Source organism: Trachypithecus francoisi, unplaced genomic scaffold, assembly GCF_009764315.1.
Source record: "Trachypithecus francoisi isolate TF-2019V2 unplaced genomic scaffold, Tfra_2.0 Lachesis_group10, whole genome shotgun sequence".
Classification (NCBI taxonomy): Eukaryota; Metazoa; Chordata; class Mammalia; order Primates; family Cercopithecidae; genus Trachypithecus; species Trachypithecus francoisi.
In genome coordinates this window covers 121,263,591-121,289,902 of record NW_022681455.1, presented here as the reverse complement: position 1 = coordinate 121,289,902, position 26,312 = coordinate 121,263,591, and the positions used below count along the sequence as shown (strand labels likewise).

The following is a 26,312-nucleotide window of genomic DNA, read 5'->3' as shown; positions in this document are numbered from 1 at the left end:
AGTAGAAGTGGAGCTTGTGCCCAGCCATAGCCCCAGAGGCCCATGTTGACCTTCTGGAACCCCTTGTAAGTCTAGGCTGGGGCCTTAGAGTCTGCATTTCTGGCCACCTCCTGAGGGGTGTGATGCTGCTGTTCTAAGGACCACACTTTGAGCAGTGAAGTTGGAAAGTGCTTGGGGCAGAAAGAGCCTGAACCATCTCAGCAGGAAACTTGGAGCCGGCCAGTCCATTAGCACGGGCTCTGCTAGTTGCTGACATGTTGCCTTGAGAAAGTCACGTTTCTCTCTGAGCCTCAGTTTCCCTTTCTGTAAAATGGAGCTAATAATAATGCCCACCTCACAAGGGGTTGGGAGTGTAAGTACTCATGGGCAAGTGCTCTGTAACCTTCAGGCGCATCCAAAATAGTTCCTCGTATGATGAGGAGCTGAACAGCCTGGCTGCATGCCTTTGAAGAGCGGAAACACAGTTACCCTTCATGGGTTGCAAAGTTTATGGTGGTAAACTCTTCAGTCTTTTAAATGATTTTCACAGGTCTTGAGTTGGCCTTGTAAAAGCCTCTAGGTGGGTGAGCAAGCATCCTACCTAATTTTCTTCTGAAGTTGAGGAAAAGGGCCAATGAGGGTGATTAAACAAGCAGATATTGAGTGTCCACCCTACCCCAGGCAGTGTGCTAGGCTCTGAGTATACAGTGGGGAATAAGAGAGATGCCATTCCTTTCTTTATTAAAATAACAGTTGAGCAAGGGTGGACAAATAAAAGGCAGGAAACAAATAAGTAGTAGGTAAGACAGGTAAATGTATGATAAAGGAAGGAAACAAATGGGGGTGCTGGACAAGGGAGAATGGGGGAGGAGAATAGGGTGGGTCATAGAAGGACTTTCAGAATCAAGGAGCCTGGGCAGTCCCACAAGGGGTAGGGAGATTGGCACATGCAAAGGTGATTAGGTGAATATGCGCTTGGCCCAGGGAAGAAGTTCAAAGAAGGCTGCAGGGTGGGAACTGGGAGCTCTGGGCTCTCCTAGCTGCCCCACCCCTGCCTGTCCCTCCCTGGGCTGGCTGCTTGCTCTGGGGCTGACTGCCCTCCTTCTCCATGAATGAAAGGCCATGGCCAGACAGTGGGAATCTGCAGTGTCAAAGTGCATAGACTAGGCATTGTGTGAGCCAGGCCAGGGCTCAAATCCACCTCTAACACTTACCAACTGTGTGGCCGTGGACTAGTGTCATGACCTCTCTAGGCATCTGTTCCCTGGTCTGGAAGTAAGAAGAGTGGCTACTCACTGGTGCTGGGGACGCTGGAGCCCACGTAGCAGGGTACCTGGCCTGCAGTACATGTTCACTGCTAAGGTAGCACTTGTTGGTCTGACCACTTACCGAGGGCACCTGTGTCTGTCTCCCAAATTCTGTCCTGCCCTCCACCTGCCCAAGACAAAGTCATAGAGTCCTAAAAATCCTAGGGCATACATGCAGGAGACACATACAGGAGATAAGGGGAACTTGTCCCATGATGGCAGGGTGGCCAGCACAGTTCTTCCATGTCACATGGCAGACTTAACTGGCATGCAGAAGAGGAACAAGATGCCTTTTATCCAGAATTCATCATTACCTCCCAGGAATGTGAACCTACAGGTGGCCATAGCATAACTGTTCCTTTCACTTATTCTTCACTGGAGATCTTAAGAGTGGGTCCACCCACTTACAGATGGGGACAATGAGGATGAATAACCAGCATGGCTCAGGTCCCACGGCTAGTAAGTTGCAGAGCCAGAATTTGGACCAGGGGCTTGGAACTCCTGTGGGACATTAAACCCAGGTCTGGATCTGATGCCAAAGCCCAGTTGCCATGTGGCACCTGCAAACCATGTGGGGTATTAGCTGGATGAAAGATGAGCAAGGATGTATAATAATCAAATTGAGTCATCTAGAGATGGCTTACGTCCCTTACTTGGGCTGTGCACGGATTTTTTCCACATCTTGTAAAGGGCTAAATAAGCAAATGCCAGAACAAGATTTGCAGAGATTTACCAGGGATTGAGCGACTCCAGGCCAGGCTTCCAGATCTGCAGCCAGTGACCACACTGCCTCCTTATTAGCACTCTTCTGCCTGCTCTGGGGATGGTGCTGGAGGGCTTTGGCAGTGATAAGTGTTTTTCTCCTTGCTCTGGATTCATGCTTGTACTCAGGGGAGGCTCCCTGCACAGGCAGAAGCAGATTCCCTGGCCTCTACCCTCAGGGGATCAGGCCTCTGGCTGTCTTGCTGTCTGAAAGCCCCAGGCTTACAGGATAGTCACTTAACATCCCTGCAAATTCATCTCTGCCGGCAGATCATGAAAGAAGTCCGGCGAGCACTCTGCAACGCAGCCACAGATGACAGCAAACTGCTGCTCCTCAGTGCAGTGGGCAGTGTGTTCTGCAGCGGCCTGGATTATTCCTACCTAATTGGCCGGTTGTCCAGCGACCGGCGAAAGGAGAGCACTCGGATTGCAGAAGCCATCAGGTGAGCTGTGCTCCTGTTCCCACACCTTGGGATCCTGCCTAGGATTACCAAGTGAAAATACAGGCTGCTCAGTTACATTTGAATTTCAAACAACCGGGAATTTTAATTTTAGCATAAGTACATGCTGTGCAATATTTGAGACCTGCTTACATTTTAGAAATGTTGGTTGTTTATCTGAAATTCAAATTTTAATTGGGCATCTTATATTTTCATCTATAACCATAGTCCTGCCAAAATTAGGACTGCTTTGCCCTCTAGGTTAGATCCCACTTTCATTCTTTTGATCGGAAAGATTTTTTATTTGCTATCAAGGCCTGAGTGTGGTCGTGGCCATGTGTTATCCACGCTACTCCCACCCCTTGCCTGATGGGGAGAGTGTCTGGTTGTCTGTTTGTTTGTGTGTCCCAGCACTGTCGTAACTCAGCAGTGGGGAGGTTGATGGAGGGGTTCCCTGGGCAGCTGTGTGTTTGCAGACCCAACGGGATACAGGGTATGTCCCCCTTTCTAATTGCCCCTGGGCAAAAGTTGGGGTCCTGGGGGTGACTCAACAATGAGTACCTTTTTGGGACACTGAAGGGTAGTTATTTCCCCATTCTTTATTAGTATATCAAAAGCAAGTGAGGGTCATTTCTAGACACTACAGCTGTTTAGCTGGTTTACAGCTGTCAACCAGTGTTCACCTGGGATGGACTGCTGTATCTTGCTTAGGAATCAGACAAGTCACATTTCAGGAATGCCCCTGGTCACATGAGAAGGAACATTTATTCCACATGGTATCACAGAGCCTCAGGCCGTAAGTCAGGGATTTTCTGGGGCCTCCAGTCTCCATAGTTCTGTGGAAGTGCCACACGCAGGCAGGCGGATTCCCACGTGGCTGTAGGGGGCTTGGAGGGGTTGCGTTGTCTCCAAGAGGTGATGCTGGGATACACTTGTGTGTGGAATTCTGAGTCCCTCTTCAGGGTGAAGCAGCCATTGGAGCCCATACTCCAAAATACCCATGTCTGCTGTTGCAGAATTCTTGCCGGAAGAGACATGATGAGCCTGGACACTGTTACGTGAAAGGCATTGTGGTTATGGAGGCACAGGCTTCCTGGCTGTGCCCAAACGGTTTGCGCTTTGCCTGGTCCCAGCTATGCCCTCTCGCTACTGCCTTTCCATGTGTCGAAGGGGAACTGTAGGATTTCCAGCGTGCTTCTCTCATGCATGAGGCCACCACAGCGCACTCAGAGAACTGAGTGCCCGTTTTTGTGACCTGTGGAGCCTCAGTCATGGTCTTTATCTGGTTTGCAAATTTCAGTGGAGGCGTTAGCTGGATTTCCAGAAGCCCAGGGAAACCTGGCTGACACAGCCCCTGGTTTTCACTCCATGCGTGCGCAGCTCATTAGCGTCCAGACCCCTTGTAGTGAGTTGAAGTGTGGCCCCCAAAAGATATGTCCAGGTACCAATCCCTGGAACCTGTGGAGGTGACCATATTTGGAAAAAGGCTCTTTGCAGATGTCATTAAGTTCAGAGTCCTGAGATGAGATCATCCTGGGTTAGAGTGGGCGCCAGACGCAGACAGAACTTACTTCGTAAGAGGGGACACAGACAGAGGAGAAGGTGATATGACAGAAAAGGGAGAGCTTAGAGTCATGCAGCCTGAAGCCAAGGAATTTCAAGGATGGCCAGCAGCCACCGGAAACTGGGAGCGAGGCCTGACACAGCTTCTACCTTAGAACTTCCAGAAGGAACCAGCCCTGCCAACGCCTTGAGTTTGGAGTTCTGGTCTCCAGAACTATGAGAGAATACCTTTTGATTGTTTTAGGCCCCAAGTTTGTGGTGACTGTTCCCTGGGAAACTAATATAGCCTGGAAGGAAATCATTAGCAGCTCAAAGAGCCTCATCTTTTCAGGCTCTCCTCCTAGGCAAGGGCCCATCCTGACCTCTGCCCAGCATCCTCAATGGCTGCTCCTTCTGGTGGGCAGCTGTTCACCTTTGCCGATGGGGTCTATTAACAGATTATCCCGGGCAGCTGCAGGCAAGGTGGGACTCGTAGGCCAGCCCTGAGTTGACAGTGATGAGGCTTGTCCCAGCGTGGAGTGGGCGAGGGGGTCATTCCTGCATGCAGGGATAAGGTGTTGCAGCTGGGTCACTGAAGGGATGGAAGCTGAACAGAAACAGGGTATCCAGGGGGTCAGGTCTCAGATGGATTTCCCCAGAGCCCCCACCGAATGGTTCCTTCCTCTGGCTTTGCACGCCCAGTCTCTCTGGTGAGGGTGGCATCTCCCTGGCCTGGCCCTGCATTTGTGTCTTGGATGTATCAAATCTGAGGGGCAAAACATTCCCTCCTGTTCCCATAGCCTCTACCCACTGGGGTGTGCAGCATGATATCTATGCATCTCTGGACTCTTGAGAACCAAATTCATGGAGAAAGAGATGTCAGAGGCAGATGGGGTTGAAAACATCAACTGTAGGAGAATGTGGCTGAGGCCGGGGCCCAAACTGGCTCCTGACTTTCCCAGCTGAGTAGTTCTGGGGAAACACGGCCAGTGGAATTCAGACATTTGCCATCTCAGCAGGCAGGTGAGCTCCCCTTAGGCAGAGCACAGGGCAAGATGGCGGAGGCAGGAGGAATTCTTCTTGATTCTTCAAAGGGAGCAGAAGTTGGTAGTTCGTGAGCTAGCAAGGATGAGGGCATGGGAAAGGAGATGTCCCCTGGACCACTGGTCCCCAGCCCTGACAGCATAGGGAGGCCCAAGGGAGCATTCCCAAGACCTAGATGTTTGGCAACACCCCCAGGGGACTCTGGGTTATTTAGGCTGAGGTGGGGCCAGCGCATCTTTTGATGGGAATCGTCCTTGCTGGTTCTCAGTTGCAGCCAGGGTTGAGAACACCTGCCCTGTGCTAACCAGATTTCTGCACCACTGATTGAGAGCACGAAGAGAAACCTAAGATTCTTATTTTTATGCAAGAGAGGAAAGGTGGTTATTAAGGGGATGAGGGTGAAGAAGGAGGTGATACAGGCGTGAGAACGGTGAGAACTACAAGCAAAGATGGTTGGAGGTGCAGAAAATGTGGCCGTGTAGAGACAGATGCTCCTGGGGTTAGAAAGAGACTGTGGCTGGCCCATTAGCACCAAACTCTTTCAAGGCATCTCTAGCTCTCCCAGCTTGGGAGTGCTGCCTCGGAGGCCACACTCTGGAGTTGGAGACACGAGGTGGCAGCGAAGCATTCTGCAGATAACGTTTTGTGGATTTCCAGAGGGGTGTCCTGAAGGAAGTGCACTGTCTTTGAAAGGAGCTTGATTCATGCTGCAAGTTCTGCGCCCGCTCCTGTCGGTTTTCTAGGTGTGTTAGCGGACTTACAAGAAATCTCGTGTGAAAAAACTTCCTTCAAAATCTAGCAGGGCCAAAATGTTTTTTTGGACATCGAACTGCCCCCATCTCTTCTCTTGGGACACGCTCCTAATAGGGCTGACCAGGCGTGCTGCCTGGCCTTGGCACCCCGTGAGTGGTACGCTCACCCCCTCCTCATCCTTGCCTAAAGAAAACTTGCATACACGTGACCAGGACTGGTGACTGGGACTCATCACTCTGCAAATGTTTGATGAATGAACTAGCAGATTTGGGGAGAGCTCAGGTGGTTTGTTCAGAAGCCTCTCTCCTGGATCCATCCCAAAAAGAGGCTGCCTCCTCTGAACTTGTGGGGGAAGACTCTGGGGTCCTGCAGAGGAAAGCTCTGGTGACAAGGCGGCTTGTTCAAACGAGGTATTCAGGAAAGCAGTGTTGGCTGGCAGCTGCCCATGTGGCACCTGGAAGCAGGCTGCCTGAGCTCAAAGCTACCTCTGCACTTGCTGGTGGTGGAGCCTTGGGTGTGTCACAGATCTCTCTGAGCCTATTAGCTCATTCAGAAAATGGGAACAATCAAAATGATGGTACTGGCCTCACCGGTGGGTTGCTAGGATGGAGAATAAGAAGATACTCTATGTGAAACGCTTGGGCTATTCCTGGCACTAATATGTACTTGGACTTACTATTACAGTTGTTGTCACTACTGCTGGTACTTCCAGCCGTGACTTCTACCTAAGCTGAGTCTAAGACTAGGGAGTGGGCCCCTGGACTAAGGGGTGGGTTGTAGACTAAGGAGTGGCCTGCTGGGGACCTCTCTGGGGACCCCCGGATGGTTGTCACTGTTTGGTCCTGTACTGACTGGGGGAGGGTTCTCCTCCATGGCTCTGGTTAAAGGGAGTGTGTAACTGGGTCACAAGAGAAATGCCGATTGCTCCAGGGGAAACTGAGACATTCCAGTGAGCAGAATTTTGCTTCTGGGTCACCTGTAGCCTAGGAGAATGGATCACAGACCAATTTGAGAACTGAATGAGGACTCTGTCCACCCTCCCCAGCAGATGCATTCCCCATAATAATAGCAGCAGGGATGGCGTGCTCCCCGCATGTCCGCACTGGGCTAGCACCCTGCATGGAACGTCTCCTTTGATTCTTATTCAACTCCCAATCTGGGGCAACATCGTTGATTTTCCCATTTTACAGAGGGAGAAAATGAGGCTCCAGAGACCAGGCACCCTGTCCAAGGTCTCACCATTAGTTAGGGGCAGAACTGAGACTTCACTCTGAGTCTTTCAGATTCTGAAGTTCTTGCTCCTTCTGCCACATCAGTGCAGCCCAGCAGCTTTGTCAGGCAGAAGCCACAGGGCTCGGGTAGAGCAAAGGAAGCTGTGCGGGTCAGGTCAGCCTGATGGCCTTGGATGTGGGGGAAGGCGGGGTGCAATCTTCCCCACGCAGCCCTGCCATCGCAGCAGGATCAGATATCTGAGCTGCAGGGCCCGTAATGCAATATCCTGTTTGCTGCTTGGCTCCCAGTGATAGAGATCTACTGCCCGAGGTGAGAGAAAGAGGATGGGGGGTGGCCTTCATTAAACGTCAGGTGACATTTTCATATCAAGGAAATGAAGTGTGAGGCAGGTTGGATGACACAGGAGGGCTGGGGTAGAGGGTCAGAGCTCTGCACGCCGGGTCCTCTTTCCCTTGCTTCCCTGATTCCCTTGCACGGATCTCAGGTTGGAAACCACAGAGTGAAAGGCTCTGGGGTCCTGCATAAGAAAGCTCTGGAAAGTCACAAGGGCTGCAGTCCATACCTGAAGGATGTCATGTGGTTGATGGAGCTAAGGTGGCAACAGTATCAGAGAGACCCACGGCAGGGAGGCTGTCTTGACAGGCATGGACCCTCTTTTATTAGAAACATCCAACAGAGGCAGAATGATGCATCCTTGGAATGGTATGGAGGGAATTCTGCACCGAGTGGAAGATATGGCTCCATGAGTCCTAAAGTCCTTCCCACCTCTGAGATCTAAGACTCTGGAATTGTATGAGGTCACTCAGGAATGGGATGTTTGACAAAAATCATCCAAACCCACAAGGATTCTACAAAAAAGTCCATATCTCCTGCAGACCCCAAATTGCTTTCAGTGAAAAGCACTTGCAAAAACCAGTAACCTAACCTAAAACCTTACCATAGGTTAGGAAGTAAATGATGTTAGGAATTGGGCCACTGGAACACCAAGCATCAGAAGTCATGGAGCCAGGACTCCCTCTCTGAAGTAGTACCTTTTGGGAACCAGCAGGGAGTGAGAGCCAACTCCACCATCGCAGGCAGTGTGATGCCTCAAGCCTGAGTCAGAGGCGCATACTTTCATGACGACTTACATAGATCGTAAGATACCTCCTACCCCGGCAGAACATTAAGTAGGCTGTCTCGCAGTTGAATCTGATCCCAGTATATCACTGTGATATCCACAACTTTCGATAAGAGTTGGAGAAAGGAACAGTATTGATTGAGAAGAGATAAATCAGCTCAACTTTTTTTTTTTTTTGAGACAGAGTGTCACTTTATTTCCCAGGCTGGAGTGCAATGGCCCGATCTTGACTCACTACAACCTCTGCCTTCTGGGTTCAAGCGATTCTCCTGCCTCAGCCTCCCAAGTAGCTGGGACTACAGGCATCTGCCACCATGCCGGCTAGTTTTTTTATTTTTAGTAGAGACGGGATTTCACCATATTGGCCAGGCTGGTCTTGAACTCTTGACCTTGTGATCCTCCCACCTCGGCCTTCCAAAGTGCTGGGTTTACAGGCATGAGCCACCGTGCCCGGCCTCGACTTTTGTATTATTTAAGTATTAGCTGATGTAACAAGTAAACCTCATATATAGAAATGTACTTTTCAGATACATAAGCCTAAAATAGATGTCACCATCAGCCTGTGACTCGGGAACCTAGACTTCTTCCATCCTGTGGCTCAGCAAATGTCTTCCAGGACTGTTGTGCTCACCAAGATGAGTGGGCTTGGAGGATGCTATGGTGGGAGGTTTGGTGTGTACCTGGAAGTGGTACAGGTGGGGTTTTGCTCACATCCTGTTTGGCCAGCACTTGGTGACTTGGTCACAGCCACATGCAGTCAGAGATGGGAAATGTGGCCGGGCAGTAGCCCCGGGAAGAAGAGGGAAAACAGGTTTGGTGAAGAGCTGGTTCACCATTGCCACACCTCTGCAGTCTTTGCTCTTGTTCTGGGAGACTCATGTATTTGCTCAACAGCTATTTACTGAGTGCTAATTCCAATATTGATGGAAGCCAAGCAGTGCCCCAGGCAGACGTCTGGGTGTCCTTAAGGAGCTAAAGGGGAGGAAGAATCCAAAAACAAGCAAATAATTAGTTAGGGTGATTGCAAATTTTGATAATGATGTTTTCTAAGAACTCTCAGAGGCCTGTGTGGCTCATGCACAGTGAGTGGGGGCAAGAGTGATGTGAGGGAAACCTGGAGAGGTAAGCTGAGGCAGGCCAAGGTCAGATCAAGGTCATGGGCCTTTGGATTTTATTTTTGTGAATTCTTATAGTTTCTCATATCTCTAAGAGTAATGAAGGATGCAGACTTTACTACACATCTTGTATCTTTCCTCCATGTCCAGATGAATATTAAAATTTTATAGATCATACATAGCAACTAGGAAAAAACAAAAAGCCTTCTGAGGCAAAGGAAATAGAGATCACTGCTGATGGCTCTGTGTGATTGGTAAAGGTGCATGCATTGCTCAGGGCAGAACGGCAGGGAGAGAAAGCATTGCCCAGTCTTGTAGCTGGGATTCTAGCTCCTGCCTACAGATTTTAGTCAGAGCCATCCTAACACATAGACTGTATTCAGCATTTTAGAATCACCCTTGATGAGTCTGGCATCCCTGCAGGTAATTCAGAATCTGACCATCCTACGTCTGATTTTTGAAAATCTTAAATGTCATCATTCCCAACATGTAGCCACCATCTGAAGCTTGAAGTCCCCCTACAACATCACCCAGCATAATCATTGAGCTAAAATGCAAATACCTCCAAGAATGAGGAATTCATACCCCACAAAGCCACTCCATTCACCTTTGGCCAGAGATGTTAGAACATTCTTTCTCTCTTTGAGTTGAAATATGCCTCCCTATTACACCTTCCCTTTGGTTCTGGTTCTGCACCTTAACAATCGGGTTGACTTCCTTAGCATATATACAAATTCTGTCAGTATCTAGGGTGCCCATATAACTTACTGTCTAAGCCATGGCTTTTGAGAATGGAAGGAGATGGTAACTGGGTTCTGTGCTAGGACACGGGGCATGAACCGGGGCAATCGGAGCAAACCAGGACATGCAGCGACCCCATCAGTGTACCTCAGAAAATCTGACAGCTGGTGGTTCCATGTCCAGGCAATGAGGCCCTTGCCTGGTACCTCTCACCTCTGACGACATGAGGGTGCGTCACAGCACCTGGGAGAGTCAAGGGTTCCAGTGGGGCTTGGCAAGCTGTAGTCACCTGTTCAAGAGGGTCTTCTCTCTCTCCCAGGGACTTTGTGAAGGCCTTTATCCAGTTTAAGAAGCCTATTGTGGTGGCCATCAATGGGCCAGCCCTGGGCCTGGGCGCCTCCATCCTGCCCCTCTGTGACATCGTGTGGGCCAGTGAGAAGGCCTGGTTCCAGACGCCCTACGCCACCATCCGCCTCACGCCTGCTGGCTGCTCCTCCTACACCTTCCCCCAGATCCTGGGCGTCGCGCTGGTAAGCCTCCTGTGATACCTGGATTCGGATCCCAGCAGGATCCTTCCTCTCCCTTGGGTTTAGGGGCTCTTCATGGGACTAGAAACCTGAGGATATTGTCAGCCTGAGGATTGGCTGGGCTGCCTCGGATCCTCCACGCCATCAGTGCTGGATGGAGTAGCCCGGCCTGAGAAGATGGCGATGATGTCAGTGTATGGCCCATGCACTCTGCATGGTGTCTCAGTTACTCCTCACTCCAGCCCCCTGAGGGCGTGTCTTTGGATTGGCTGGGTGCTATAACAAGCAGCCCACGGTCTCAGTGGCTTGAACAACAAAACTTTCCTTCTTACTCTCGTGTGGTCCAGCATAGGTATAGGAGTCACCCACACTATCTGGGGACCCAGGTGTCTCCCATCCAGTAGATGTGCCCTCACTTCCAGCCAGTGGGAGAGAAGAGACAGCCAGAAGCATCACCCTGTAGGGCTTCATGGGCCAGGCCTGCAGGGGCATCTTCACCTCCACTCATGTGCCATCGACCATGACTCAGCCTCTGGCCACATGTGCCTGCAAGGGAGGCTGGGAGATATAGCCCAGTGCATGTCCAGCAAGAAGAGGGAAAGGATTCAGTGAACACAAAGCGATCTCCACCCCGTGTGGAAACGGTTGCGATTTCCATCTTACAGATGGAACGTTAAGCTCAGAGAAGTTAGCCGTGTCACCAGGTGGTGCATACAGAGCCACTGTCCAATGGAGGCGGCAGAGTCCACTGTAAGCTGTGGTCAGATTCTGCACCAACATCCAGAAGCAAGTCTGGACAGGAGAGAGCAGTGATGACAGCTGGCACGTAGGAAGCACTTGCTGTATGCTGGGCTGGGCTGTCAATGCAGTCCACACCCCTGGCAGGACAGCTGTGATCCCCATTTTGCAGATGTGGAGTCTGAGGCTAGAGAGGTTTAGTGCGTTGTCTAAAGGCATGCAGTGGTAATGCCAGTTGTGGGATTTGAGCACGGACTGGCTGGTTCCACTGTATGTGCTCCAAACCCAGCCTGTTATTAAATAGGTCCCACACCTGAGGGGTGAATCTGCGATTGGCTGTCAGGACCAGGGAGGGGTTCAGAACGTGTAGCTGGTCCGAGTAAGCGTTGGAGGTGCCATGCTCCTGCATCTGGGCTTCCTTTGACGGCTCCTCCCCTGTGGACTCTCAGGCAGCCCCTGCTGTTCAGAGTAGCCATGAACTCTGAACTCAGCTCTGATGGGCTAATACTTATTTCATAAGCATGGGTCCCAGCTGGATCTCACAAGGTTCTCAGGGAGTCCCTTCCTTCCAGCCCCCTCTAGCCAGTCAGCTCCCTTTTTCTCTCCCTTTCTTCCAATACTGCAAATCCACTAAGTGCCCAGCTCGCCATGCCCACCAGGAGTCCAGGAATGAAGAAAAACCCTGTTCTTCAGACCTTCAATTCCCCAGCTCAGTGTCTTGAAAGGAGGTCCCACCTTGTTCAGAGAGGACTCCTTTGAGTAGGTGACATTTGAACAGAGGCAAGAATTCCAGGGAGAGGAGGCATGAAGTGAAGGAAGGAGAAGGGAGTGGGCCTCGCGGGCCCTGGGTTGAGAGTGGTCGGGTCAGTGTGGCTGGGTTCTGATGCGGATGGTGGGGAGAAGGGAGGGACAAGGTCATGGCAGTGGCGTGGGGTGGCCCCTGCAAGCCCGGCACGCCAGGGAGGGTGCTGGGCCTTCTGTGTTGTGCCTGCCTCAGCAAGGTCTGCCCAGGGTCCACTGGGGGCATCTGCCAGCAGATGCCATAGGTCACAGGAGACCCCACAAAACTGCCAGAGAAGCACCCCTTAGGTGACAGGGCCAAGCCCTGAAACCCCAGAGAAAAGGCCGAGTGTTGCCTCCCTAGCCCTGCAAAGTGTGCTGGGAGCTTGGTGCTGTCATGATGCCTTTGGACAGCAGAGAAGATTGTGGCTTCCTGACATTAAATGACTTGCCCAGAGTCACAAGTCAGTGACTAAACTCTGTTTTCTGTTCTTGTTTTCTTATCTCTAGAGTGGGTTGTTTGTTAATGTTATGGGTCTTCACCAGGGACACCCTACGTCCACCGAGAATCCCCTTTCTGAGTCCTTAGGCTTCTGGATAATACCCTTAAGTTCTCTCTTCAAAAGAGAATAGTCCATTGTGGCCCCACAGCTATTGTGAATTGTTCCTTTTTAGGAACAGACTCCAGGACGTTTCTTTTGACGTCTTGATTTTATTGGAAGGTAAACACCCACCTTTGACATCACGCTCATGCTCTTGAGGCAGCTCGGCACGTTCTCAGGACTGTGACTGTTGCACTTGGGCAAGCACCTGTGGAAGGGCAGGGGCTTTTACACTGGATTTCTTCCTTGTCTTCCTTTGCAGTTCCATCCCCTGTTGTTTCCATCTGAGGGCCTGCAAGCGCATTCTTCTCATCTCTCAAGTCCTGCTTTTGTTACAATAGTGAGGCTGATAGCAGTGTCCCTTGTCCTTCCTTCATATTCCTCCTTGTTCCATTTTGAAAATGACATCACCAACCATAACAAAAATAGCAAATTTCTGCTACCCCTTCTGCACATAGCAGGCCCTGTTCTAAGCACCTCTCAGTTAACCTTGCCTCTGCACTGGGAGCTTGGTGCTGTCATGATGCCTCTTGGACAGCAGAGAAGATTGTGGCTTTGTGACGTTGTGACTTGCCCAGAGTCACGCATCAGTGACTAAACTGTTTATGTTCTCGTTTTCTTAGCTCTAGAGTGGATTGTTTGTAAATGTTATGGGTCTTCACCAGGGACACCCTACTTCCACTCAAGAATCCCCTTTCTCTCTGAATCCTTAGGCTTGTGGATGATACCCTTAAGTTCTCTCTTCAGAGAGGGCCCTGCAGGCTGTGGTGTCTGAGGAGTGGCCAGGAGCCTTTCCGTATGAATGGAGGCCTCGCCTTATACCTCGCACCTGCCAGGGAGTAGCTTCCAGTGGATCTGAATCCGGGTTCATGGGAGCAGATATGGCCATTTGCCACTTCTCCCAGCGAACTTCTACTGAGTTCATTGGACTGAGGTGTTCTTCAGAAAGCATCAAGGCCTCCATTTGTGTTCACATCTTGAACCAGGCAAGCATATGCTAAGACTTATTATCAACATAAAAGATTGCCCTCTACTCTGGCGTGAAAGGTTGTCCTCTGGGTCATCGTGAACCATCGGTGACAACCAGAACCAAATGGGGGAACTTACGCTTAGCTCTGGAGGCCTGAGAGTGCCTGGCATTTTAACACCAGCCCAAGGGGAGCTAGCACATAGAGGCAAGAGAGAAGAGCAGGAGGGGAAGGCGTTGCCAGCCGTGTGGACTCTATCACATGGAATTGACCATTACGCCCTAATTATCAGTCACTGTAAGTTGCAGCTTATTACTATCACGTTCTCTGTCTGTGCCTGGGACCTTATCTATGTAACTCCTCCCAGATCTTGTATGACAGCTGCAAATTTCAAAGCAAAAGGAAATTCTCTGGGGAGTGTGGTACAGAGATATCCCAGGTCGCCAGAGCCCAGGGAAGGTTGCTCTCTGCCCTTCATGACTGGGCAGTGCCCTTGCCCAGCCCTGAGCCGCTGGGAGAGATGCATATCTCTGCCTTGGTATTGTGGTGTTACTCAGGACCTTTTTGGCGGCCAGTGATGGAAGCGCTTTAACCAGTTCAATTTTTTAAAAAGGAGCTTAATGGTTCTGCCAGCCGGAAAGTCCAGAAGTGGCAGTTCCCTTAGGGAGACAGGGCTTGGGAATTCAAGTATCATCAAGTCTCTCTCTCTTTCCCTTAATCTTTCTCTCTCTCACTCTCTTCTCCTATTTCTCCTTTCCTTTTGGCCCCAACTCTCCACAGGCAGGGACACAGCCATGGATGGTCCTTGGGGCTCACTGATGTTGGCCTGCAGTCAGAGAGTGGATGGTCCTTGGGGCTCACTGATGTTGGCCTGCAGTCAGAGAGTGGATGGTCCTTGGGGCTCACTGATGTTGGCCTGCAGTCAGAGAGTGGATGGTCCTTGGGGCTCACTGATGTTAGCCTGCAGTCAGAGAGTGGATGGTCCTTGGGGCTCACTGATGTTAGCCTGCAGTCAGAGAGTGGATGGTCCTTGGGGCTCACTGATGTTAACCTGCAGTCAGAGAGTGGATGGTCCTTGGGGCTCACTGATGTCGGCCTGCAGTCAGAGAGTGGATGGTCCTTGGGGCTCACTGATGTCGGCCTGCAGTCAGAGAGTGGATGGTCCTTGGGGCTCACTGATGTCGGCCTGCAGTCAGAGAGTGGATGGTCCTTGGGGCTCACTGATGTCGGCCTGCAGTCAGAGAGTGGATGGTCCTTGGGGCTCACTGATGTTAGCCTGCAGTCAGAGAGTGGATGGTCCTTGGGGCTCACTGATGTTGGCCTGCAGTCAGAGAGTGGATGGTCCTTGGGGCTCACTGATGTTGGCCTGCAGTCAGAAAGTGGGTGGTCCTTGGGGCTCACTGGTGTTAACCTGCAGTCAGAGAGGAAGAAAGACTCTTCCGCCACACCTGCAGCTGCAAACTCTACTTGAGCTTTATTATCTAGAAGGGAGCACGTCTTTATCCCTGGGCTGTTGTGAGCTGAGTACATTTCAGTGCCAATGACGTCATCAGGGCTGGGTCATCGGCTCTGAAATGTACCCAACCCACAACCCATGCCCATGTGTGTGCCACCAGAAATGGGGACGGGCATGGGGCATACAGAGACACAGTAAATACACAGCTCCTTTGGGGCATTTAATGAAAACTGTGAACCTTCTGCTCATGGACACAAACATTTCCATGCAATTCCCAAAGCTTATCTGACCCCAAAGTAAGATAAGGATCTGGAAGGTGAGATGCCTTCCAGAACGGGGATGGTTGCAGGTGGCAAGCCCTGGACCAGCTGAGGGAGATGGGTGGACCTCCAGGCCCTCAGTCTTCGCCTGCTTTTGCTTTTTCAGGCCAATGAGATGCTGTTCTGTGGGCGGAAGCTCACCGCCCAGGAGGCCTGCAGCAGGGGGCTGGTGTCGCAGGTCTTCTGGCCCACCACGTTCAGCCAGGAGGTCATGCTGCGGGTCAAGGAGATGGCATCCTGCAGTGCCGTGGTGAGTTCCTGCGCCTCCTGCATGCTTGTCCTTATGACAGACCCATTTTACAGATGAGAACAGCAAGGCTCAGAGGGCTTCGTTGACTTGCCAGAGGTCACACAGGGAATAAGCAAAAGACCCTTTACAATTTAACAAATGCCTTTTCTCAGTATTGACAACTTCAGTCAGAGGGAGACAGTCAGCATTATTACAAATTCTCCATCATCTCCAGGCAGAGAAACCTCACAGGAGAAATGGATACTCTAGGGTAACGTCACTGCTTTCAAAGAAAGTCCTAAACACATGCAAAAGCACAAAACATCTATAGCTTTCAAAGTAACGAGAAACAAAGGCAAATAAGGACAAAAAGTATTGAACCCGTCCAGAGATAACTAGAGAAAGCCGTACACACCATGCCTCTATTTCATTTCTTTTCTCCACCGACTGCTCGGCACATTTAAATGTCACTGTTTGAAGATGCACTGAAAAATATATAAACAAATAACACCTCCGCAGAGGCAGTGGTTTTTAATTAAATGTTGATTTTATCTCATCGCAGTCACTCAGAGCACAGCAGGAGAATATCCTGTGGGAAGGTGGATACAAGGCCACTCCTGCGCCCCGGGGCCAGTTCTGGAGCTGAGAGAGGCATTTTGGGAGACTGACACTCTAGGACTCGCTCTGTGCTTGAGAAACGGGGAGCTGCTGGGTGCATTTTTGGGGCCAGACCCTTGCCCCTCCCTTCTTTGTCTCCCTCTGCCTGTGTTCACACCCGGCTGTCATGCTTCTCCTGCTGGGCCTCTTCCCTGTCTATTGGCACCTACTGTGTTTAAGCCCTGCCCCCTGCAGGCTGAACACATAGTGCCCTCAGGGTGAGGGCGTTGGTGGGGGGTGGCAAGGTCTCCACGTTGTTAGTGAACACCCACGTGGGCCACAGGCGTTGCTGATCTCTTCACTCTCTTCACGTGGATTCTCTTTTAATCTTACTAATGACTAGAGTGACCAGTTTGCCTCACCTTGTCTGGGACTGTCCTGGTTTGAGGACTGAAAATCGTGCATCCCAGGAAACCCCATTGTTCTCACGCTGCTGATAAAGACATACCTGAGACTGGGTAATTTATAAAGAAAAGGAGGTTTAATAGACTCACAGTTCCACGTGGCTGGGGAGGCCTCACAATCATGGCAGAGGCCAAAGGCACGTCTTATATGGTGGCAGACAAGACAGAAGCGACAGCCAAGTGAAAGGGGAACCCGTTATAAAGTCATCAGCTGTCTTGAGACTTACTCACTACCAGGAGAACAGTGTGGGGGAAACTGCCCCCATCATTCAATTATCTCCCACCGGGTGCCTCCTACAGCATGTGGGAATCATGGGAGCTACAATTCAAGATGAGATTTGGGTGGGGACACAGCCAAACCATATGCTCCTTAGTCCTGGGCAAACAGGGGTGATTGATCACCCTGGGGTCAGCTTCATGGAGAAACAGGTAGAAATTCTAAGCAGAGGAAGCGGCGAGAGTGAGGGCACTCAAAACAGGAAATCACAGGGAGTGTAGGCAGCGGCATGCGGTCGGGTGGCAAGGGAATGCCAGGAAACATGCGACTGAAAAGGAGGGTGGGAGACTGGCCTGGGAGCTGCAGAGAGGGGTTTGGCCTGTTCTGTGGCAGGGAAGAGACCCTCAGGTGAATCCAACTGTTGAAGGACACCTGAGGGGGCCCGCTTTTAGAACAAGGAATGCTGCAAGGAGGTCTCTGCTGCCAACAGCTGTGAATTCAGGAGTGCTAGGGGTGTTTCCCGAGAAAGGAACTACTCCAGCAGAGTGAGGCCCATGGCCTCGGGGAGATGGTGCTCTTCGAGGTCATTCCAGGGGGAAAGAGCCAGCTGGGTCTGGCAGCTCATCCCACCATCTTCAGCCTCCAGCCCAGGCAGGGGAGTGAGACTGCAGCCTCTTCCAGCCTGCTAGAGCTCGGGAGCTGCCATCTTGCTTTCTGTTTGAAGGCATTTCAGGAGAGGCTGGTGGAGGCCAGCAAAGTGTGCACAAAGGCCTCACTTCTGGCTGTACCTCTGCCAGAGGGCAGCAGCTGCGTGGCTGCTGGAATCAGCCAGACCTGGTTTTCCTACTCCTTCACCCCTGAGTAGTCAGGCAACCCTGGGCCACTTTACATCATGGAGCTTTGGGTTCTGCATCTGTAACATGGGGATCAAAAGACTACTTACTTGCAGGGTTATCATGAGAAATAAATGAAAGAATTCAGGAAAAGTACTTCTTTTAGATCCTGTTTGTTAATGGTGATCATAGTGGCATTATTATAGTTATTACATATATTACTACAATCATTACTCATTGCAATGATTAGTATTACTATTACTGCTACGATTTTTTTACTCACTACTATGATTGTTACTATTGTTACTGTGATTATTGCTCATTATTGCTCGTTGCTCACTATGACTATTATGATTAGTACTCATTACTGATTGTTACTACTGTTACTATGATTATTACTCATTACTATGATTATTACTATTGTTACTATGATTATTGCTTTTTGCTGTGACTTATTACTATGATTATTGCTCATTACTATGATTATTACTCACAGTAATGAGTAATAATCATAGTATGGTAGTAGTAATCATAGTAATAACACTGTAGGAATAATGCTGTATATACATAATATATATATTATATATGATATATAATACACATACATAATTATATATTATAATATACATAATATATGTATATATTATAGTGTATATGTGTGTTTACATATGTACATAGGTGTTTACCTGTATATATAATGTATATAATACATGATATGTGTATGTATGTAATAGTTTAGTAATGAATAATCATAGATCATTTATGATCATTTATCATAGCTCTTGGCATCAGCTACTACCTTTATAACCATAATTACCATGATTATTATTACTCCTTACTACAGTTATTACTATAGATGTGATGATTGTTATTCATTCCTATGATTTTTACTCCTTACTATAATTATTATGAAGGTGATAGCTTTGAGTGTTATTGCCTGTTACTACCATAATTACTAATTGTAGCCTGAACATGGAGCATTGCTCTTGGGTTGGGTTGTATGGATACTGTGACAACCATTTGTTCATGTCATCATCTTACTCTGTGTTCTCAGTGATCCTTGAGTTACTGCCAACAGATCATGAAAATGAATCACGGTAGCAGTGTCTCCCACACTTTTTCATCACACCTATAGAAAAGGACTCTGTGTTTGTGTCACCCTTGGGTAACAGGGAAGCCTCTAGTGATCTGGGGTGACATGGGCCCCGCTGAGCCATCGCAGGGCCTCAGGGCTCCATGTCTTGACACATCTGGGATCCGTTCATGACCATGCTGGATACATGGGACTAGGAAGGCCCAGGCTGGAGGAGGCAGCCTTCTATGGCTGTGAGTATGAGAGGTTGGCCAGTGCCCCATGGGCCAGGTACCTAGTTCTGGAGCAGAGTCCCCGGTGCCCAGCTAATCAGGCCTGTCTGTTTCCCTCCAGGTGTTAGAGGAGTCCAAATGCCTCGTGCGGAGCTTCCTGAAATCGGTGCTGGAAGACGTGAATGAGAAGGAATGCCTCATGCTCAAGCAGCTCTGGAGCTCCTCCAAAGGCCTGGACTCCCTCTTCAGCTACCTGCAGGACAAAATTTATGAAGTCTGAGGGGCCCCAGCTCACGGGCCCCCAACTTCCAACTCTGCCCTGTGTTTTGGAAACCAGAGCACAGTGTCTGCCCCGGCCAAGGAGTTTGTCAAGGTGTCTCTTTATACCTAGGGTTGTGTCCATTTCCTCGTGTCCTTTGGTTGCTCCTCATTGGTTTGATTTTGTGTAATGGATGGAAAATGCAGCATACTTGGCCTCCCCCACCTCCCTGCCCTACCTGGCCAGAGAGCTCTCCGGGGCTGTATCTTCCCAGGGCTCCGCCAAGCGCCGCTGTCCTTTCCCCACTTGCTGAAATGCACCATCACGGTCCAGGAAGGGGAAGACCACTTTCCCATTCTTCTGACTCAGGCTGTGTCTACACAGTGCCTCTGACTTGGAGACTTGGCCATCATGGCTCTGTCCGGTTGTATTTAGATCAGGTGTCAGAGGACGACCATCTTAGGGAATTTCCAGACCAATGAGCAAAATGATTGTGCACACCTGGCTTCAGTCTCCTCTCTGATGCAAATCTGTGTGACTATTAGGGCTTGGTCTTAAAACCCAATTGAGTGATTTACAAACCCAGATATTGTACATTTAGAAATGTTTTGTTAAATATATATTTTTAAAACAATGTAAGTGGAAATTCTGATAATTTATGTGTATTATATGTAAAGCTAGTTTTGCAAAAACAAACTACTAGGGAAATGTTTTTTCTTTCCTTGGACTTATTTTATTTATTTATTTTTGTTTATATATTGCGATGTCTGTTGTTCACACAGATACTATTTTCATACTGCCCTGGACCAAATCCCACACAGGGTTCATGCCGTTTGGTGCATTCTAGCAATGAACCATGTAGAAATAAAGTTTAGAGAGATGAAAAACAGAAGGATTTATTTGGACAAAAGGAATAGCGCTGCACCTCTGTGTGAAGCGGTTCTCAGCTGTAATAATAGAATCCTAGTTCCTTAGGTTTGTCCGTAGAAGACATCTTGGGAGAGTTTTCTCTTCCCTGTGCTGTCTTTAAGGAGATAAAGGGCCCTCTCAGCCTGAACGATCCTGAAACAGACCCAGTCCCAAATTGTGTGATGTTGGGCAGGGGTGGGGATAGGCCCTACCTGGGAATAGCATATTGTCTAGAGTAAGACTTTTTCTCTGGAGCAAATGACTGAACTTTCTCTTGCTTCCATGTGATCAGTGATTTCTGGTATTGGCCTTCCAGGGGGTTGGGGAGGAGTTCCCACTCTGCTAAGCTGTCTGGAGTTCTGAATCTTTTCCCCCCAGAAGCTGAAATGACCCATCTTTTTACTAGCTTTTTTATGCACATAGGGAGCAATGACTAGGGATGAGATCTCCTTGCCCCAGTGCCCCCTGGGCTGCAAGGGGGCTCCAACAGCTGTGTTAGACTGTCAGACTCAAGTCCCTGGATTAACTACAGAGAAGGAGGTGTTGGGGGTTGTGGTTTTGAGTGGTGAGGAGAAAGGTATAAACCTCAAGTTGAGAGCAGACAAATGGAAGGGGTGTGTTCTGCATGAGGTTTAAACCATGGGTCAGGCACCCAGAGAAAGCTAGATTCTCAGATTCTCAGGATGGAGGGATTTTTTTCCATTTCCATCACAGCCCATGAGTATTGCTGAAGGCACTTGGCCCTCCCCTTCTTCCCCTTTCCTGTTCGGCACCAGCCTTTCTTGGCCCTTCTTTGAAGAGAGTGGAATAAGGCAGCAAGAGGTGGGCACAGCTGGTGGAGGTGAGACAGGCTCAGAAGAGAGTCCTGGTGACAGTTCTCTAACTCTCTGTGGTCCTTTGTCTTCTCCAGGCAATCAGGTGCACTGGGCAGGGCAGGTGGAATGTGTTTGTGGTCCTGAGCTTTGAGTTTCAAAGAACAGGTTGATTGTCTAGATCAGATCTAGAGACATGGTCCTTTAAGCAATGACCCTCAAGTTTTATCTGGACTACTGGTCCTTCTGATGACCTTGGTTCCCTCCCTGGAAAGCCTGTCTCCTTTAAGAGTTCATGAGGGTCAGGAAGGAGGGGAAACCTCTCCTTCAGCCAGAGGAGGATGGAATTGAAGTCCTTACACCCTCCCCTTTATCCATGTAGAATCCTGTAAGGACAGTAGACCTGTCCTACAGGGAGTTACTGTAAGGAGACACCTGCTTTTGTCCAAATGCCTGTCATCACAACTCTACCTGGATCTTATCGCCTCCTTTGAGAAAACAAATGTGAACTTTCAAAACCCTTAAATGACCCTGGTTCTTATATATTGTGGCAGACAGTGTCTTCACTACTGCTAAATTCTCGTTAGAAAGAGCCCTCTCTTTTCTGTTGAGCTTCTGATTGGGCATGGTTATATTCAGCATCTGTCGAAGTGGGGTCAGGATTCTCCTTGGACAAGAAAGGGGATGTTTAGAAATTCTTTTAGATCGGAGTCCACCTTTGTTCTCTGCTTGAAGGAAGTAGAAATGCTTCAGCTTTGGATGTACTATCAAATCCAAACTTCTAAACATTTCAAGGATCTCTGATGATTAAGGTAGGAATGTGAAACCATTGCTAAGGTGGAACTCTTGCTGTTAATTCGCAGGTCCTGGGTGTAACGGGAGTGGTGAAAGTCTGTATTTTGGTTGTTTGCATACAGTCAGTTCCACCAGTTGGGTGAAAGCAGGTGAAATCTGTTTGCTGCAGGGTGGACTGAATGTTTCACTTTCTGGGTAGTTGTTTTGATAATGTGTGGGTGAATTCCAGGTAACTTACAGCAAATCGATCTGAGATGGAAAATACGAGACCTCTGGTTGTGTCAGGGTTTATCATAATAGCTTTCCTGAGATAGGGCTCAGACTTTCATTTTTGATCTTCCACCCCAGGGCCACCTCTCTATCTGTGGGATCCTTTCTCCCCTCTCTCTACCATTTTCCCTTACCTTCCCCCATAAGTCACTCCCAAGAGCCTGGGCAGGTCTTTGAGGAATTGTGGCTCGTTTTGGCAGCCCTGTCCTGCAGTTACCTTTGGGTTTGGAAGAATCGCTGTGGGTGGGCAATTGAGGGCACCTCTTTAGTCAGGGACCTTTCTGGCAATCCACTCCCTCCCATCCTGTTAGCCATGCAGTGGAACTCTCCTTCCCCCTCTGCCCCAACCCCGATGATGGCTCACTCTCAGCATCTTATGGGACCATCTGAGTTCACAACCCTATTCTGAGAGGACTTTGTGCAGAACTTTTGTTAAGGTGGTCAGACCTCCTCACCGTTTGGAAGACGCAGCCTAATGTTGATGTACTTACGTGCCCCTTCCAGCATAGAAATAACGTCTGTGGGTAAGAGCCTTCAAAATCAGTAAGAATGACATGGGGATAGCTATGAGAAAGTAGTAGAGAATTGATTTAAAATATCATTCTTGTTTGGTATAGATTAAACTAGGAAATGTTCTCTCTGAAGCATGAAAATGTTTTTCCCATGTGAAGTTTAGTATATGGATGGAAAAATAATAATGACAATAGACTTTGAACAATGCAACTGTATCTCTGAATATCCACATTTAAAAATAGCCTTCACTGAATGCTGAATTGCATTTCCCATTAACTGTTGGTTTTAAAAATTTTGTAAACTTTTTTTTTAATTTGGAATTTAGTCACATCCATGAAATTTTCCAATCTAGTTTCTGTGGAAATTTTTTAACAGAGAGAAACAAATATAAACATCTTCAAATCTTCCTAGGTGAATATTTAAAACGCAGAATTGCTTATCTTCTGTTTTTCTGTATTCAGATACTTAGATCTGTTGTATATATTAGTCTAGACACTCTCACTAATATACACAGTATTTAAGACTCTAAATGAGATTTCTTAAGTATTTTATTTTATTCTCTGTAAATGGTTTTGTATAATCTTTAAAAATCTACACTTTGCCTTTGTAGATATTTAAGGGAAACCATTGGGGGTTGTCTTGCATGTATATTTTTGTTGTAGATACGTGTTGCTTAGTTATTTCTGCAAATTTTGGTTGAAATGCTTACAGACTTTAATACAGTATATATTTTCAAAATATAAACTTTTATATTTCTGTGATAAGTTAGGATATGCGTTTTAGGCAATATTTTTCATTAATATCACTTGTTCTTTCGAAAAATAGCATACTGGTTTGGTGCCAATTTTTTTCATTAGAATATAATGCTCTTATATTGTTGGAGAGCAGGTTAATCTTTTTTCGAAGTAATTGCGTTTGAAGTATAATTTCAAAATGTATTGAATTTGTGAATAAGCCTTACCATTAGGATCAGTAAATTTTTCAACTTTGCAACTACATAAGTAGTTTAAGATCTCCCCATAAATTCTCACTGTGTGGCAGTTGATGGAGTTTGTGAACAGAGCCTTAAGCTTGTTGCAAAAAAAAAATTAAAAAGGGTAATACGGGTTGTTTCCTCCATGCAATGTAAGCCGTGCTGATGGACTGGATACAGTCTGTTAATTCATGGCTAATCTGAAGAGTTTGATTGAGTTGATGGCGGCAGGGACCAGATAGACACCTTGGTGATTGTCTTTGGCCATAAGAATGGACCAAGGACAGGTTTTCCAGAGTCACCTTCATACTGTAAACATGGTTTCGACACGGTCATAGGGAAGGCTGCTGGTCCATCATTTGTTCTGGACAAATGGCATTTCCTGCTCCTGACCCTGGCAGTTGACCCCAGATTTCCTTGTAGATGACTTGGAAACGTCCATTCTGGGTAAGCTCAGCACTGCTTGAGAGATGTTAACAAAGTTTACCGATGAGTCTTACTGTGTAGACAATCTGAAGTCAATTTTAGTTACACAATCAGCATTCCCATGTGTCCTCAGTGTCTTATCAATGAACTATATGTATCAAGCCATACTAAACTGGAGTTTAGCAGGACAAAGGCAAACTAGATGTAGAACATAACGTATCAGCTGAATATGTCTATCCAGGACTGTTTTTCTAGAGCATAAATCATGGAGCTCCTTGGCAGTGCATCCACGGTGTTTGGGGTTTAATAAAACCAACTAGAATTTGGACTTAGAAAGAAATTATTATTCCTTTTGGTTGTCCGCACTAAGGTAATCCAGGGCTTTCATATGGCTAAAATCAAGTTATTTGGTTCATCTCTGATACGTATTTATAAAGTCAATTTGTCGGCCATTAAGATGGAGATTTGCTTTAAATTTTTGCAGTGTGTGTGGCAGTCAGAAAAACCCATATCTAGTTTTCAACTTCAACTCTGGCCTTTTTTATGGCTTAACCTTTTCTCATTGATCCAACATCTAGCCTGATCTGGATCTCTTATATCTAGCCTGATGCTGGAGCTCTTGAAGCTGACTCTTAGAAGTTTGGAATGTGTAGAGTTTCCCATCTAGTATTTAATTTGTCCCTGTGCCATTAGTCCCAGCTTGAAGTCATTTGCCAATGTCGATGTTGACAGGATTGTGACAATATTGCCTTTCATAAAACCGAGGACCAAAGAATTCCATTATTCTAACAAAGCCTGAGTTTCATAGATTGTGGGCACATCTAGACAGATATGTGCATGCTTGATGGTGCAGAGAAACTGCTCACTTCCACCAACCTCATGCTCCCCTTGGCTGGCCATACAGAGGGATTCGTTGTCATATTGAAAAGGCTCTGAAAGATGAGTTTCTAACTGAAGCTCACTATCTCAGGTTGGTGTTTCTGCTGTGTAGTCCCAAGCCTGTATCCATAGCATAAAAGCGGAGGCCTGGTATTCCTCCAGGTTATCTGGCCAGTGTAGACTCCTCCATCTGAATATGAACCTCCAGGGTAAGAATTTTTCAGACATGTCTATACTGAACAGTAGGATCCTGCACTTGCCAAATGTCTGCCTCCTTTTGTTCTTCATTGACCCATTCTAATTCCTGTTAGGTGTGAGAAGAATTGTCTTCAGTTCTCTCTCCATTCTCATTTGTGATGAAATCATTGATCCATTGACCAGTTGAGAAATGATTGATGCTGAAGAAGTGGTATTCTATTGGTAAGGCTTATTACCAAACTTCTGATAATGAAGCAGGCTACCAAAAACTTATCCAGCCCACCCTAGGAGTGTTTGGATTTGATCATGGATGTAGCATACACCAAAATCCACCAAGACCTTTGCAAAATTAGGCTACTTGTTTTATTTTGCCAGATTACCATGGGAGAGTCTTTAACTAGTTCTGAATATTTGTAAGTCTGAGTACTTCATAGAATTATAAAGCAGGTACAGCTGACCCCTTCTCACCATGTTGTAAATATTTACTGAGACTGGGTGCAGTTCTGAGGGATAATAATCTTCTGATTTATCAAATGCTGACTGTCTAGAGCAAATTGTACACTCTCTTTGTGAATGGTCCTGTAACGTGTATGAACACATTTCTGGGTGCCTTAGAAGTTGTATTTTTCATGTGTGCTAATATGCAGTATTTATACATTGTGAGAAGCTGCTTTGAATAAAACGGTTGAAACTTCGTCTGCATTTGCTTGTGTTCCCCCTTTTGCAGGCTGCACATAAAGTTCGTGAGTAGATTCTGTGGTTTCTGAGCAGGGAGGTTTTGGGGGCCTTCTAGGGGCACCTGAATTTGGTGCCTCTGCTCCCTAGAAACTACCCAAATTTGGCCAGGAGGCCTCAGTTATTCAGGAAGGCAGTAACTAGGTGGGAGCAACAACTTGATGCCAGAGGACCCCAAAACTGGGGGGTACAGGAGTGATTTTTCAGGGGGCTAATATGAGCATTTACCCCTTCCCTGATATTTCCCGAATGTTTCCTTGTACCAGGGACTCCCTCCTCAACTAGAGATAAACCTCTCTGGAGCTCGAGCTTGGACAATCCCAGCTGCCACGCATGACTAACAGTGATATTTGTCACTATGGACTTAGACAAAGTTCTTTCACATACATACCGTCATTGCTTTGATCATCACAATATGGCTCTTAGGAGTGGCACCCTGGTAAGGACCCCTGGTTTCTAGGGCCTGGCCTC

General features: G+C 48.0%; 1 protein-coding gene across 1 annotated transcript in view; it reads left to right on the top strand.

Moving 5' to 3' along the window:
- CDYL2 (chromodomain Y like 2) overlaps positions 1–25,808 on the top strand; it is a 211,182-nt gene extending 185,374 nt beyond the window's left edge. The window contains exons 4-7 of the mRNA XM_033219103.1: positions 2,319–2,491; positions 10,356–10,566; positions 15,534–15,677; positions 19,194–25,808. Of these exons, the coding sequence (XP_033074994.1) occupies positions 2,319–2,491; positions 10,356–10,566; positions 15,534–15,677; positions 19,194–19,352 (687 nt within the window). The 3' untranslated portion in view covers positions 19,353–25,808. The remainder of the gene's footprint in view (positions 1–2,318; positions 2,492–10,355; positions 10,567–15,533; positions 15,678–19,193) is intronic.
- Positions 25,809–26,312: the final 504 nt, after the last annotated feature.